The sequence below is a fragment of the Cajanus cajan genome, chromosome 6 (genome assembly GCF_000230855.2).
Source record: "Cajanus cajan strain Asha chromosome 6, NIPB_CcT2T_4, whole genome shotgun sequence".
Lineage (NCBI taxonomy): Eukaryota > Viridiplantae > Streptophyta > Magnoliopsida > Fabales > Fabaceae > Cajanus > Cajanus cajan.
In genome coordinates this window covers 55,946,926-55,963,677 of record NC_138522.1, presented here as the reverse complement: position 1 = coordinate 55,963,677, position 16,752 = coordinate 55,946,926, and the positions used below count along the sequence as shown (strand labels likewise).

Sequence of the window (16,752 nt, the reverse complement as noted above, 5' to 3'; positions counted from 1 at the left end):
TCAGTACCACTCCGGCAATGAGTATGCAGAGGGCCCTATCACTATCTCTTAAACCAACAATTCTCCTTATAGCATGGGAACTATAGTTTTTTAAGCAATGGGAACCAAAGTTTTTTTGCATAGTTTTTCATACAAACTCGAGTGAATTTTATGAGGTATAAATCAAAATGTTAGTTTCAATCATTTGACAGATTCCAGGCTGATTGAAGTTATGTTTAAGTATCTTCTAAAGTGAGTTTCCCTTTGTCAAGTAGTCCATTGGTGCTGTAAATGCTATCATATTAATGGCAAGCTTATTGGTTATATTACCGATTGTAAGGTAGGTTCAATCACATCGGCGGAGGATGCAATAGGATAGAGAATCAAAACTTTTATCAAATTTTCAAAGTTGACATCGCGCTTCTCGTTATATGCTAAAAATCTAAAGGTATATGTTCGGTTGGGGTGGAACCAAATTCAACTAAAAGTCCCATTACAACGATTCCTTTTCTCTCATTCCTTTTGAATAAAAGTACAGAACGATCATATTCCTTATGCTATCATGCATATTTAGGGTGCTTGAAGCATATGATCTGGCTCTCGATGCTTGCATGGGTATCCCAAGTCCCAACATTTTGGGGTCGCCACTCAAACGCTATGCTTATGCTATCATGTATTTAGAAGAGTACTGCAAGAAGTGGAATTGACTCACTCTTACAGAGTTATTTGAAAATTGTGATTGAAAGGCGTTTTTCATTATTGTTATCTTTATCTAAATATAAATTGTACAAACTTCTACTGCACTTGATCTGGTGCAGGAAAGTCCAAATTCTTAAAAGATGTGAACCCTCCATCCACAATCAAATTGTGCCCATTAACATACTTGGCATTATCAGATGCAAGAAAAAGTGCAGCATTAGCAACATCATTGGGTTCACAGTTCACTCCCTTTAGGACACCAGCATTGTGAACAATCTCTACATGTCTCTGAGCATCAACATGAGGATATATCTGACTCATTTCTCCCATTACAAAAGGAGTGGGGATGGCAAAAGGTGATATGCAATTGACTCTGATTCCATACCCACAAAGCTCTGAAGCTAGAGATTTAACAATGCCTACAACTGCAAACTTGGATATTGAGTAAGTGTGCTGGGCCGCCCCTCCCATCACTCCTGTGACACTTGCTGTGCAGAGAATGGACCCGCTTCCACGTGGAATCATTACACGTGCTGCATGCTTGATGCCTGCCACAACCCCACGAACATTTATGTCCATGACTCTGTCAAACACTGCCAGGTCCAAGTCAACAATGCTTTGAGGACTTCTGCAGGCTATCCCTGCATTGTTGTACATGATATCAAGTTGGTTGTATTTAGAGATGGCAAAATCAACAGCATTCGAAATGTCTGTCTCTTGAGTGACATCACATGCTATGAAAGTAGCATTAGGTCCCAGTTCTTTAGCAGTCTCTTGGCCAAGTTGTTGTTGAATATCAGCAATAATAACCTTGGCCCCGTTATTGATGAATTTGGTAGCTATGGCCTTTCCTATTCCACTAGCTGCTCCTGTGATCAGTGCAACCTTGTCTTGTAGCTTCCTGAACCACCCATCGAACAATTATGTTATATCCTCCTATAAAACTTTCTAGTACTTTATGAAGAATGTGTTAATAAAAAAGTAAATACATTCTTTATCTTGTAAGTACGTAGATTAGTAGGAGCATTTAGAATTATTCCGATATCAGATGTGAATTAAAGCCGCAAAGTTAGAAGATCCTTTTGATGACATTTTAGTATGCTGAGATTCTAATAAATATTTCGTGACATCAGAAATTCAGGATTAAATGGTAGTGGAGTAACACTATCAAGTTCTTATTCAAGAACAAAGGAAAAAACTCTTACAAAGAGAAATTTAAAATATGATTAATATTTAAATCTGATTTGGATGCTTACAAGATGTTCCTATTTATAGGCTAAGATAGACAATCTATCACTTACATGTAGTAACTTTCTACTAAGTTTCATTAGACATTAAAATCCCACTAATTCCCACTAACATTTATTTTCCACTACGAAGCCTAATGACACTCACAACTAACCTAGACAATATGAAAAATCATTTGAACTTATTTAATTAAAATAAAATACAAAAATTACAATAAAAATAAGAAAATAGACTTAAATAATTTTTAAGTCCAAAAGCTTAGTAAACCATCCAAATGAAATCCAACCCACTTAAACATCTCTAGTAATTGGTGTTGGGTTGATTGGGTTCTTTAATTTATTAATTTTAACTCTTTTTTATCCTCTTCTAGGGTCTTCCATCAATTGAAAATCATATTTTAAAATATTGGACCTTGACAGATTCCTATAAGAAAGTATATTAGATGCGAGGACAAAGTGTTGAAGAAATAGTAAAGTAGATAATTTACTTCATATTATGAAAGAAACTATAGTACTATGCCAACTAAAATGCAATGTCTCAATTACTACTATTTAAAAGACTCAAAACAGCTAGCAGGTTGTGTGGTAATGAAGTGAGTATCTTCATTTAAGACTGCTATGCATTTATTAAATTAATTCATCATAAACACACCAAAAGCTTTCAAATGAAATTTCTACTGGATGTAAAGGAGATGTTAAAGTACACTTATACATGAGTGGTAACAGTGAAATTGAAAGGACTATAAATTAGAAACTTGTGAAGCATGCTTGGTGGATTCGTGCCTAGATACATTATGAAAATTCATTCTTCCCCTCGTTTGCTTGTTTGTGAAAAAAAAAAAAAAATCCCGTAATCAACCATAATGGTTTTAAACTTTTAATTAGGCTGATCAGAATAAATAAAGGTTTGTCATCACATGCATAAATAAGAAAAGGAAATGTAAACCAAAGACAAGAGAAACTGATGGTTAACTTTGTCATACCCTCCAGTCTGAGTAACCTGTGGAATAGGAAATGTTAACTTTGTCATACCCTCCAGTTTGTATGCACAATAAACCCTAAACCCTAAAGGCAAACAAAGCCCTTGAATAGGAAATGTTGCAACTGTTTCTAACAATTACCAGAAACTAAGTAAGCTATGGAAGTATTCATAATTCGAAAATAAGCAAAGAACTGAAAGGAAAATCCACATGCAGGATCAACACTACACACAATCCTTCCACCCAACAAAGTGGACAAGTAAATAAAATCCGTAGCCACTTTCTTAATCCAAAGTATTTAATTTCCATTGACAGAAAGCTGATTCAAAAGATTCAACAGTAGACTGAGTGGAAACTCCAAGCAGAACATCTTATACTTAATTTTTTAATCATCAAACTGAAAACATAGCTAAAAGGGAATAATTAAAACACAAACAAATGAAGGCAGGAAGTGTGAGACCAACCTCAAACCAATATTTAACATGATTTTCTGCGGATATATAACTCAGAAGCAAACACACTCTGGAGGGTATCGAAGTTGTCTATTTGAGGCTATGATGAAATTTAGCTTTGGATATATCCCTGTTGCTGCTCGACTAAACACAAGATAGAGAGAGAATGTTATCTTATAAAATGCTGAAGGGTAATTTGGTCAATATGACTAAACAATGTGTATGTAATAATATGCATGCCCTACAAAGAATAATTTTGTTGAACCTTTCTCAGCAAGAATGCATTGCATCGGAGATTGTGGGAACTTAACAGTGCATGACGGATCGAAATATGAATCCGAATATCTTGTTAAATATTAACACTAGTACCATCCATGTAAATACGCTGGTTTAAACACAAAACATAAGCAACACTAAATTTTTAACCGCTATTTAAAATTGAAGTGTCATACATGTAAACAATTACGCTTATGTTGGCCACTAGTTGGTAGAATTATTCCCAAATGCTGCTGCAACAAGGTTTGCACTTTGATCATTACCGTAAAACTCTTTTTGACTATTGTAATTGTTCGAATCTAAAGGACAATTAAGATTTGTTTAAGATGAGTCTCCAAAATCAAAACATTCAAAAGTGTAATATCTCCTCTTAAGTCTAGGATTTGAGATTTTATAGTTATTTATCCGTGAGTCTTGTGGGCCCCGAAAATATCATAATTTTCTAAAGTAATTTTAATACTGTAATCTTTGTTATTAAAGATAAGATTTTATTTCATATACAACCCTCTATAATGGATTTATTCTGATATCCTTTTAAGGAAGTAGTTTGCATTAGGAAGTCAGCCTACTCCCAATCTTTTGGTATTCCCTCTCGGCTCAGTCTTCAGCATGTTCGATCAAAGATCTCGACTAAGGTCGATCAACAAAATCATCTCGAAATTTATCCGGAATGGTACACTTACCTACCAACCCCAAGCTAATAAGGCAAAAGGGTTTGATGAAATTGCCATATATCCCTTCCTAAAAACATCATTCTATTATTGTTATTTCAGTTTAGATACTAACCATATTTGATTTAAAACACTTACATTGCCTCAATAATCTTACAAACATAACACTATAATGTCGATATAACAAATCATAAGAAAACTTGGCCAAATTGTCGGACTCGTGTCTTTCATTTTCTCATTTATAAAGAACAAATATTTTGGCTAAGTTATGGCCCATGTTGAAAGTGTGTACAACCATATCTTCTAAAAACCTCTTGATAATATGCATATGACCATATCAGCATAATGTTGACATTGTAGCCAACAATAATGGAGCAATTTAGAATTGAGAATGGATGAATTATTTACTTGTCCAATCAAATATTTATCGATCAACCATGAGTTTGGTCTTCGGGTTATTTATATTCGTCCATTCGAATATTTACCAATTAATCATGAGTTTGGTCTTCGAATTATTTATACTTGCCCAGTCAAATTTTTACCAATCAATCACGAGTTTGGTCTTTGAGTTGTTTATAGTTGTATAGTCATATTTTTATCGATCAATCATGATTTTGGTCTTCAAGATGTTTATATTTGTCTAGTTGGATCTTTACTGATCAATCATGAGTTTATCTTCGAGTTATTTATATTCACCTAGTTGGATATTTACTGATCAATCACGAGTTTGTCTTTGAGTTATTTATACTCGCCCAATCATATTTTTACTAATCAATCACGAGTTTGTCTTCGAGTTATTTATACTCGCCCAGTCAAATATTTACGGATCAATCACGAGTTTTGTCTTCAAGTTATTTATAGTCGCTTAGTCAGATATTTACTGATCAATCACGAGTTTGATCTTTAAGTTATTTATATTCGTCCAGTCAAATTTTTACCAATCAATCACGAATTTGTCTTTAAGTTATTTATACTCGCCTAGTCAAATATTTGTCGATCAATCACGAATTTAGTATTCGAATTACTTTAGTCACCAAAAACATTATGCATTCAAAACATCAATTTACAAATATCATCATTGATCACAAAGAAAACAAGTGGAAATATCTGTATTTGCACTTTCTTCTCCACTTCAATCCAAAAGATTAAAAATACAACATTTGATGTTTGAATTAGGGATTAACAAAATTGCAAAGATGTTAAAAAAAAAAAAGTTGACATGCATGTTTTTATATCTAAATTTCAAAACCAAATTTAAAAGTGTCCGCATACAACCAACCGCTCGAAGTACGATTTCGTCATGTCACACAAACTTTCTCCCTCTGTCGTCATTTCGAGCAGCCTCGCTGCCACTCTCACAATGGCAACGTTGCTCATCGTCATCGTCAAGTGGACTCTACGACTATAACAGAATTCGGTCGTCGTTGTGGCCTCATGCCGTTAATTAAAGCCATCAACTATTGCATCATCGCTATTGCGTCCTATTGTTTATCGATCATCCCCTCAACATCTCCACCTTAATTAAATCATACGTATCAATTTATGTCTAGTAGTGGATATTAAACATACAAATAAATTTATGTCCAAGTGTTTGTATAATATATGAGAATTCAAATTCATTTTCAACAAATGACTAAAAGAAATGATTGTTGGAAAATTTGATACAAAATATTAATTGGATAATAAAGATGTAGAATTTAAAGCAAGTTCTTTTAGTGAAGTGTAGAAAAATTAAAATATGAAATCAAAATTTAAAGTAATTAATAAATATTATTACGATAATTTGTTATGGAAAAAAGTGAATAATGTAATTGTAATAACTTTAAAGAGGTCAATTTTGTATGCTTCTTAAAGAAATCATTTATCAATTTGGTTATTGATTTGTGAAAGATATTAGAGGCTTCTTTATCATAAAGAACAAAAGCATGTATTATTATTTACCGTGAGATTCATAACCCTCAAGATTTTAAAAGGTATATTAATAGAAAGAAATATATAAAATAATTTATTTAATGTGTATACAAATTAATATTATACTTTAGGATGAAAAGTGAAGTGAAGGACGTCTATGACATGAAATTTGAATTTACTGATAAATTTATTAATTATATAAATTAGAGGGATTGAAGCACTTTGTGCCTCTATAACTACTCACAAACATGATATTAGAAGATTGAAAGTAATTATTTAGGGAAGATATAAGAATTTTTTTTTATATTCGAAAGATATATTGATTAACTAAAAAGTGAAAACTAAAGATAATTACATAATTTAATATCTTTTTATAATAGGTATAGATTAGAGGGATTGAAGTACTTTGTATCTCTAATAATTATACATAGATAACATATTAAAAGATTGCGTATAGTTATTCAGAGAAAATATATTTTTATTTTATTTTTTATATTTGAAAAGTATAATGATCTACTAAAAAGTGGATATCAAAAACGATTATATGTCCCAATATCTCCTTTATAATATATATATAGATTTTATAATTTATTTAAGTTACATATATTATATGTATATATAATTTAAATAGATAAAAATATATAAGCTTAATGGTATTTTTGATCCCTCAAATATTACAATTGTGCAATTTTGATCCTCAAGACTTTAATTGGGTAACTTTAGTCCTTAAAGAATTACAATTGTGCAATTTTGGTCCTTTAATTTTTAATTGAACAATTTTAGTCCCTCAAATATCATAATTGTGTAATTTTAGTTCCTCAAATATCATAATTGTGCAATTTTAGGGGGGTGTATTGGTTTAGGATTTCGTAGGATTTTAAAATACTTTTTTTGAGTAAAAAAGTCCATTGGTATTCAATCAGGATTTTATGTCACTTAAAAACAATCCAGTGGTATTCAATCTGGATTTTTAGGATTTTTTAAAGAGTCCATTAAAATCCACTGGTATTCATTTGAGATTTTTTACAACTTAAAAACAATCCATTGGTATTCAAAAATTTAAGGATTTTAAAGGATTGTTGTGTGAGAGGGATTTTGAAAGACTTTCTAGTGTTATCTATAAATACCATATTCATAAAACAATCCCATCCAAACCCATCGGATTTTGAAGGATTGTTTGAAATGATTTTTCAAGTGTTTTAAGAATTTTCAAGTGTTTTAAGAATTTTCAAGTGAGTTTTTCATCTTTTTTTTCTATGCTCCTGTCTTCTCCATTTTTTCTCTACTAATAATACTACACTATTGTTCATTGCTCATATATAATACTATTCTCATACCATTCTCCTATTTTGTGAAACTCTAATATGTAAATGATAGTGTCATTGACTTGTTTTATTTTTCTCTTCGTTCTCTTTAATTGACTTACTTTATTTTATTCTATGTAGTTGAATTTGTTCCTTTATATAACACAAAAAAATACTTGAAATTTTAACTTTTAAGTGGTAATTTTTTTTATGACACACGTTAAGAAAAGAAAAAGGTGAAAGATGAAATTGATATCATAATCTCAACAATATATATATATATATATATATATATATATATATATATATATATAAAAGATGAATTTGTTAGGATTTTTGTGAGTAGAATGAGATAAAAATGGATCTTAGTAGGGGGAAGAACCCTCTTAGCATAAAAATTGCGAATTCTCTCTTTCCCTTGAATTTGTTACTCTTATCCCTCCTCCTTTTATGACTCAACAATTATTTTATTTTTTTTACTATGAAATTTTATTTTTTATTTTTATATTATGAAATTAAGATTTTTTATATTTTAAAAAAAGAAAATTAACATAAGACATTGCAATATCTAATTTTTTAGGGTTTAGGATTTATGCCTTCATTAACTTATTTTTTAAAAAAGAAAATATTGTTAAAATATTTGTTAGAATAATTTATATTTATAAATATCGTTAAAAATTATCATATATATATATATATATATATATTCTCTATATCTAAATACTTCTGTTTATATAAAAAAAATTATATATCTAAATATTTTTTCAGTATCGAATATACTAATTTTTTTATATAAAAAATTATCTTATGTTTCTATATTTTCGTTTTTACATTTTTTTTTATAATAACTGAGGTATTTGATCCATTTGGATAGCAAAAATATATTCGATCTTGTATGATGGTGTGCTTCTAAAAATAATAATATAATTTTATTGATTTTGTCTATTATCCGTAATTATTTATATAACTATTTTTTAACATATATTGTTTTAGTAATTCAAATGGGAGATTCACAAGGAAATAATAAAGAAAAATGAAAAGAGAAAGAAAACTATGAAGCTTGGATTAAGGATGATTCCGATGAATTGTTACAATTGATAGTGGATGCTATAAAAAGAGGATATAATATTATAGAGAATTATTATTATTATTTATCTAGACATTATTTTTTTTATTTATTATTTTTATCTTTGACTCTTTTTAAATTTGAATGTATAATTTTTTTTAAATCTTATCAAATGTCAAAACTCCACAAAATCCCACAGAATCTATTAAAATCCTAATTTAAAAGTCTTGCAGAATCCATTAAAATCCTGATTTTAAGTCTTGTAGAATCTTGCAAAATCTTAAAAGTCATGAAAATCCTGCAAAGTCTTTTAAAATCCGCAGGATTTTTTTTAACTAAAAAAGTCCTTTAAAATCCTAATCCAATACACCCCCCTTAGTCTCTCTCATTACAAATTTAGTAATTTTAATATATATATATATATATATATATATATATATATATACAATATTTTAAAAAAATATATAATTATTTATATATTCAAGTTAACATATATTATAATTTTTGTTAATGTATCGAATGATATATATTTATTATTATTACTAAATAAATAAAATTTTCATATTATTATTTTTATAATATTATTGATAAATTAATATCAATAATATTATTAATATATTTATAGATAAATTAATAATTTGATAAATATAACTTATTATATATTAATATACATTTAAAAAAATATAAGTATATTACTTAGAAATATACATATCTTATCTAAGTTATATTTAGTAATAATAATAAATATATACCAGTTGATACATTAACGAAAATTATAATATACGTTAACTTGAATAGATAAATAATTATATTTTTTTTAAATATTGTATTTGTATATATATATATACTAAAATTATTAAATTTGTAATGAGAGAGATTAAAATTTCACAATTATGATATTTGAAGGATTAAAATTGTACAACTATGATATTTGAGAGACTAAAATTGTTTAATTAAAAATTAAAGGACCAAAATTGCACAATTATAATTCTTTAAGGACTAAAATTACCCAATTAAAACTTTAATACTTGAAGGATCAAAAATGCAATTAAGCTAAATATATATAATTATAATACTTAAAAATTAAAATTGTTTAATTAAAATTTTAGAAATCAAAATCATATAATTGTAATTATAAAAGAAATCAAAAACACAATTAACCATAAATAAAATTAAGAATTCTTCAAAATTATATAAGCTAAAATAATAATTTTTTTAAAATTATTTATTTTAAAACTAAAAAAAAATATTTTAGACAGACTATTTTTACTCTCCTCGAAAATACACTCCTTTCGAAATATACAAATAGTATTTCATAAATAATAAATATAAAATAAAAAAAAAATAAAAAAATAAAAAGTAAAACGCAAAGTCGTTTCCCTCCAAATTTATCGAACTGAAGATTCTCCTTCACTAGTATTTGGTTTGGCGTCGCGTTTTCTGAACTTCGCACTATTCTCTTTTAGCACTCTGATCGCTGCATTAGGGTTTTATTCAACTTCATTACTACCAAATTCATCATCCATCTTTTGGAACAAGATTTAAAAATTATTATAAAAAAAAAAACAGAGTTCCCATTCCAATGGTCGAGGGTTCTTCGCCTCACCCTCAAACTTCATCACCCCCGGGCGGTAATCCTTCATTTTTTCCTTGCTTTCTTATTATTTTGTTGTAAACTTAGTTTTTTGTTATTTCGATGATTTTGATCATTATTTGTACCATTGGTGAATGAAGAGAGAATAAAATACAAAATATCGAAGAGAACGAGTGGTTGTTCTTTGATCGTATTGAATTTAATGTTTAGGGTTCAATGATCATCTATATTAGGGCTGTATGTAAGTATGCACCAGGTTGAGTTGAAATATTTTTGCAGGAATAGAAAATGTAAGTAAGTAACTAGGGTTCAGCATGTGGAAGATTATGGATTGAAATCATTGAATCATGAACTAGCTTAGACTGATGATAATGTTGTTTGGCTGCAATTAGGATATAAAGTTAAAGATGCAAATGAAGATGATCCGTTTAGGGACACTGCGCTCTTTGAGGATACCTTAGTGCTCAATAGTCCTTTCAGTGAAACAGAGGTTGAAAATCTCAATCTGGACACTGAGATTGTAGAAGATTCGGAACCTCCGGATGACATAACAACTGGTACAATGTACAAGTATGAACAAGAAGTAGTGCTTGATAGTGAGGATGAAGAAATGAATAATAGAGATACAGTAACTGTTGCCAAAGGATTTCTTGAAACTAGTCCAACAGTGAAAATTCCTTCAACCCTGTTCCAGAAGAGACGGTCCAAGCCAACTTCTAAGCAAGTAGATCCAAATGGCACCACTTTTGTGAAGTCTGCTGCTGGTACGTGACAACGTGTTTGCTATCTGCATTTTAATATTGGGTACCACGTTTCTGTCTTTGAAATAATTTTTGCTTATTTTTTTGTTGTTGTCTGGTATCTCTATAAGTTATGCTTGTTTGACTTACCATACACTGAAGTAATTGGTTATGGAGCATTTCATGAATGATTAACTTTTTAAAGATCATAATACGCTTGAAGGGCACAAAGGGGCTTTAGTTGATGCTGGCAACTTTGATGACCACAACCATTTATATCTACCTGCACCACTAAATTACGTTCACTCACCAGAGCCTGGGGATTCAACCCAAGATGCACTTGGCTTTGTGGATCAGTACTTGTCATCAAGTGACGTGGACTTGTTTCAAAGAATTCATTGTAGAAAGGCCACTAGGGATAAATCACCTCATGTCCTGAATGCAAGGGGACCACTAAATCTGGCTAAGAAAATTAAAGCTCGAACAAGTGAAGAAAAAGAACCTTTCAATTGGGTTGACAGTAGCCAAAATGACAAAAAAGCTGGCATGTCTGGTAAAAAAATTGAAGCATCTTCTAATTTTGGAAGATACAAACAGACATATACAAGACAGAAAAAGAGTGACCGTCTTCAGAGCCAAGAAAACTGTAGTACAAGCAATAGATGTGATGAGAAGTTGGGCCAAGGTCTGAGAATGGAAACTGAAAATAATAACTCTCTCAAGGAGTTGGATGTTCAGTCAAGTGCTATAAAAGAGAATGTTAATGTTTATTCTGGTGTAACACATATTGAAGACACGTCTGATATCGGTTTAGACACTCAAATAGCTGCTGAAGCTATGGAAGCCTTGGCCGTTGTTCCCCCTTCTGGCTGCTATTTCAATGATACTCATCAAACAGGTAATGCATTTGATGGCTATTTAAGTAATTTGACAGAGAATGAAGCTCATATGAATTTTTTTACATATAGACAGCATCCTGCTAGCACAATAAAATTAAATAGGAAAAATGCACCTTCATCTAGATTTAGTAACAGAACATCTAGCTCATCTTGCATGCACACTAACAAGCAGGAGCCAAATCCTGTCTCAGGGAAAACGAAAAAACTGATGAAAAGCAAGTCAACTGCCGAGGGACAGTTTGACAATAATACTAGTTCACCAATATGCAGTAGACATGTATCACTTGAAGAGGTTTGCCCACTGGGAGAGTATGTAAGTTTTCAATCTGCTGTAGTAGAACCCAAAAATTGGAATAACGAGAGCAGACAGACAAGAACCAAAAATCAATCAAGCCATCGCACAGTGAGGAACAATAATGTCAAGGAGAAGGGTACTATTAAACAGGAAAGGAAGGGGAATGGTTTAGTGGCTGATCCGATGAAGTTGGGTGATAGGACAAAGTGTCTTAATTTGCCTACCAATTCATGTGCAGTTGCTAGGAAAAGCAGGTTGAATCATCAGGCTCAAGTCAGTCCTCAATTATCTGTAACCACCAGTTTTTCAAGGACTAATTCTTGGGTTTATGCAAAAAGATCAAGGGGGAAAAGAAAGAGGTCTAATGTGTCAATCAATCTTGATGCACCTAAAGTTTCGTGTATTGATGAAAAAGAAAATAATGTCTTCTCTGCTAGAAGCCCAGAGGACCAAGCTGACATGGATAAATCAAGTTTTCCTCACGCCCATCCACTTTGCAATGCTTCATGTGTTGACAATGGCAGATGCTTGTTACAGGGTAACTTTGTTCACCCATGTTCAGCTGGTGATGCGATGAAGGTTGAAAACCTGCATGATACACATCCCTTGTTGCTGGAACATGTTGAAATATCATCAATCAAGAGTGTTGAACAATTGAGGTCAGAAAATCCAGCTACAGGTGCTGCAAGCAAAGGCGTAAACGTTTCAAATGCTAACCATACACACACCGAGCATCACAAAAAGCCATGTGACAAAACCCTGCCAAAGACTTCGGCTTTTAAAGAGCTTATTGGATTAAGAGCTCCTCAGTGCACATCAGATATGATGTGGAAAGATCTGAGACATCGAAGGGATATGACAGATGTTCGAGTGCTGTTTAGCCAACATTTGGATGAAAGTGTCATCAAGCAGCAGAAAAAGGTTAGTCAGTGATTTTATGTTAAAGATAGGAGATGCTAAATGTTACCATGACTGGCTCGTGACTTTGTTATTTTCCCTCCATGCAGATCTTGACACGTCTCAATATATCTGTTGCAGCAAGTTCAATGGAGGCCACACATTTCATAGCAGACAAATTTACACGCACAAAGAATATGTTGGAAACAATGGCTCTTGGGAAATTAGTTGTGACACCGTTATGGCTTGAGAGTTGTGGACAAGTCAACTGTTTTATTGATGAGAAAAATTACATTCTGAGGGATATGAAAAAGGAAAAGGAAATAGGCTTTAGCATGCCTGTTTCTCTTGCTAGAGCAAGACAGAAGCCACTCCTAAAGGTATTTGTATAAACTTTTGTTAGTTATGCCAAATTCTTATGCATTCATCGTATTTACCTCAAAATCTGGTTGCTTGCCTATACAGGGTAAAAAGGTCTACATCACGCCACATAGTAAACCTGATAAGGATGTGATTGCAAGTTTGGTCACAGCTGTTCATGGCCAGGTATGCATGTTCACCTATGCATGCCACTCCACAACTGCAGCTGACCTGTGGTTGCAATATTAGACATGTTTGGGCCATTAATATATTGTGATCCTCAGCTCGGCCATGTTTTCATAAATTAGTTCATTTATAATTGTCTTTTCACTTCAGGTAGTAGATGAAAGTAAGGCATGTGCAGACATGAATGATAATATCTTAGATGATCTATTGATTCTTTCTTGTGAAGACGACTATGCAGTATGCCACCATTTCCTTAAGAGAGGTGTTGAACTTTACTATCATCTTCGTGATAAATAATGCATTTATGATTCATTGTATATTCATGTTTTATAACTCTTATGGACCAGTCTACATAAATATACAGGAGCTGCAGTTTACAGTTCAGAGGTTGTTCTGAATGGAATTGTAATTCAAAAATTAGAATTTGAGAGGTATGATAACATTTGGAAGTCCTTTTTCCTTCATATTTCTTTTCTATTTTTCTACATGATCATTTACTGTTTTTTAAACCTAGTTTGATATATTAGCCTTGCTATGTAAATGTCACCTTTGATCACAACCATGAATAGGAGTAACTTAAAAATTGAGTTCAAAGTGATTTTCCGATACCAAGGGTCTTAGACCCAAAAAAAATCTTGTGTCAAAAGCACATTGGGTTGTTGAAATTATTGTATGAATCCATTGTTTTCATTACCGACTCCCTTTCATATTATGTCTAAAGTCTAAACGTTAAGCACAGGTAAAAACTCTTATAAAGTGAGATTAACTCAAAGGTGAACTAGGAAGGATGTATCTACTCTTGACTTTTAGTGGGTTCAGATCACAATGCATGAGTACACTCTTATTTGTCCACTCGGAGATAAGTTCACTTAAGAAGAGCCTTATCCATAAGCACAAGCACAGCATAACTTATGCTATGTAGACGAGCAAGTTTCAGACAACTTGGAAGTCAAGTAGTACTCTTTTCACATATTTGCATGTAGCTAGCCTATAATTCATCACTATGGAAAAAGTAAAAGCATTGTCTAGTGTCTTCCCAATAGTGATTAGTAAAGCATCATCTCAAATTTTTGTTTATCTAAATTTAACTTTATAATGAACTTTGGCAGACATCAACTCTTCATTAATCAAGTTACAAGGAATAACACAAGTACGTCTAATCGGTTTGGGAAGGTTTACAGAAGACGTTGAGGCCTTTTTTCTGGACTGTAGCTGATTTTTGAAAATGTTATTCAGGTCTACGGTGGAGCTCATAAAAGTAATGGTGGTCACTCGTCCCAGATGTTTACTTACGAGGGTACTTGTGCAGTTACTTTCAAATGAAACTTTGTCTTTCTTTTTACTTTGGCATGTTCTTAAGATAATCAAATGGAGTCAAAGGATAACTACAGAGCTGGGGATTTTCTTTTTTAGGTGCAAGGGAGTACTTTAATGTAGTATATAAGTTGACCAGGGTCATTGACATGAAGATTCTCACAAATTTGTAGATATACAATGTATGTATTTTTTTTCTTGGTAAATGCTCAACATTGCCTGGCCCAGCTGCATTCTGCACATGTATAACTGTTGAATTTCGTTTTTGTTTACTTCTGCCGCATGATAGATCCCATGTGCACAAATTGTCACGTTGCCAGATTTTTTTCATTTGGAAGACCATTTAAAAGGCTAGATATATTTATATACACTTCAAGTGTACACCCAATTTCAGCAGTGTCTTATCCTTGTTGTGCATGAAGTTGCAAATACCAACATGATCTAAGTTAACATTGCGCTAGTGACTTATTAACTTTTTCACTGCAAGTGTTAGCAAACCTGCTTATGAACTTTACAGTTTGGAATGCTTGTATCAAAATTTAGGTTAAAGTATCTTTACCACCATTTATAAAAGAGTAAAGCATATCATAAAAAATTAAGAACTCATTTTACTTGACTCACGAGTTTCAATGTGCAAATTACAACTTTATAAAGAGAGGAAGGGAAAAAAACGCCGGGGGTGGCGATGCCTGATCAGATGTGGGAAAGTCATAACTATTTTTTGGTCCCCTATAAAAGGATGAAATTAAAACTGCATAATTTTTGCTTGCTACCCCTGTATTTGGTTGTGAGGAGAGAAATAGGTGAAAAAATAAAGTGAAGAGAAACAAAAGAGAGAAATAAGAGTAGAAAAAGAATGGAAATAAGATTGTTTGGAGGTGAGAGAAATAGATAAGAAATAGAAAAAAAAATATATATTGTAAAGTTGCTTGATTTTAATGGATGAAGAGGAAATAAATTACAATTAGTAATAAAATTACAATATTACTCTTCTGTCAAATTTTTACACATTTTATCTAAATAAACATGTTTCTTTGAATAAAACATAAGCTTATTCGAATAAATATATGCATGTTTATTCAAATATATAACTTTTAGATATTATTTTATTCGAATAAATATATGTTGAATAAAGACATTTTTCTTATATTTAATAAAAAAATTATAATATTACCTTTTTGTTATTTACTGTAAAATTGTTGTTTATTTGATTAAACAACATTTATTCAAAAAAAAAACTATTGTTATTTGATTAAAAATTTAGGTTATTCGAATAAATTGTATGACACGAGTTTCTCTTCGTTATTTCTTAGTTTTGCAAAATGATTTTACAGATGTGAGATTCATGTCTGTAAATTTCTTATCTAACAAATTTCATGCTTATCAAACAAGTAAATTTATTTCTTATGAGTTATTTCTTCTCTTTCATTGCTATTTCTTTGCTGTTTCATACCACAGAGTACAAGAAAAGCCCGTGAAGATGCTTTTTTCTGATCATAACAATACCAAGAATTAAAAGAATGACTGCAAAGGTCCAGCAATCATCGCAACTACGCACAACAAACTTCTAACGGTGTCGACGTGCCAGCTTATTCATATTTCTTTAACTACTGTAGAAAATAATAAATATAAGATATTGGTCACAAATATAAGTATAATTTAATTGGTGAATTATTCAAAGCTCTTTTAAATATATTTATTACAATCATACCATCATAAAATTATTAAACAGTGCATAATATTATATTTGAACATTGAATAAATTTTACAAAAAACTTTAAGAATAACACATTCACAAACTTTAAGTTGAACTAACATGAAATTATGCCAAAGTTGTAGATAAGGGTGTTCGGAACTTGTCCTTATCATTTTACCCAACTTG

General features: G+C 31.2%; 2 protein-coding genes across 14 annotated transcripts; one reads left to right on the top strand and one right to left on the bottom strand.

Moving 5' to 3' along the window:
• Positions 1-701: 701 nt before the first annotated feature.
• LOC109796618 (NAD(P)-binding Rossmann-fold superfamily protein) lies at positions 702-3,501 on the bottom strand. The gene is made up of 2 exons (XM_020356325.2): positions 3,370-3,501; positions 702-1,579 (listed from the first exon to the last, which is right to left on the bottom strand). Exons 1-2 carry the CDS (start codon positions 3,387-3,389, stop codon positions 775-777), a joined length of 825 nt encoding a protein of 274 aa, XP_020211914.1. The 5' UTR covers positions 3,390-3,501; the 3' UTR covers positions 702-774.
• A 6,486-nt stretch (positions 3,502-9,987) lies between these two features.
• On the top strand, positions 9,988-16,542 carry LOC109797300 (BRCT domain-containing DNA repair protein). 13 transcript variants are annotated; one of them, XR_014434899.1, is made up of 10 exons: positions 9,988-10,216; positions 10,572-10,943; positions 11,125-13,034; positions 13,121-13,390; positions 13,476-13,556; positions 13,707-13,818; positions 13,921-13,987; positions 14,793-14,853; positions 14,970-15,052; positions 16,329-16,542. XR_014434899.1 is itself a non-coding variant. In XM_083077701.1 (10 exons), the coding sequence occupies exons 1-9, from the start codon at positions 10,168-10,170 to the stop codon at positions 14,810-14,812; spliced, it is 2,922 nt and encodes a 973-aa protein (XP_082933827.1). In that variant the 5' UTR covers positions 9,988-10,167; the 3' UTR covers positions 14,813-14,853; positions 14,970-15,112. The 13 variants fall into 13 exon arrangements, 9 of the variants coding, with proteins under 9 accessions (XP_082933827.1, XP_082933825.1, XP_082933829.1 ...); XM_083077701.1 differs by lacking the exon at positions 16,329-16,542 and adding an exon at positions 14,666-14,706 and having other exon boundaries at positions 14,970-15,112; XR_014434901.1 differs by lacking the exons at positions 14,970-15,052; positions 16,329-16,542 and adding an exon at positions 14,666-14,706 and having other exon boundaries at positions 13,904-13,987; positions 14,793-14,852.
• The last annotated feature ends 210 nt before the right edge of the window (positions 16,543-16,752 follow it).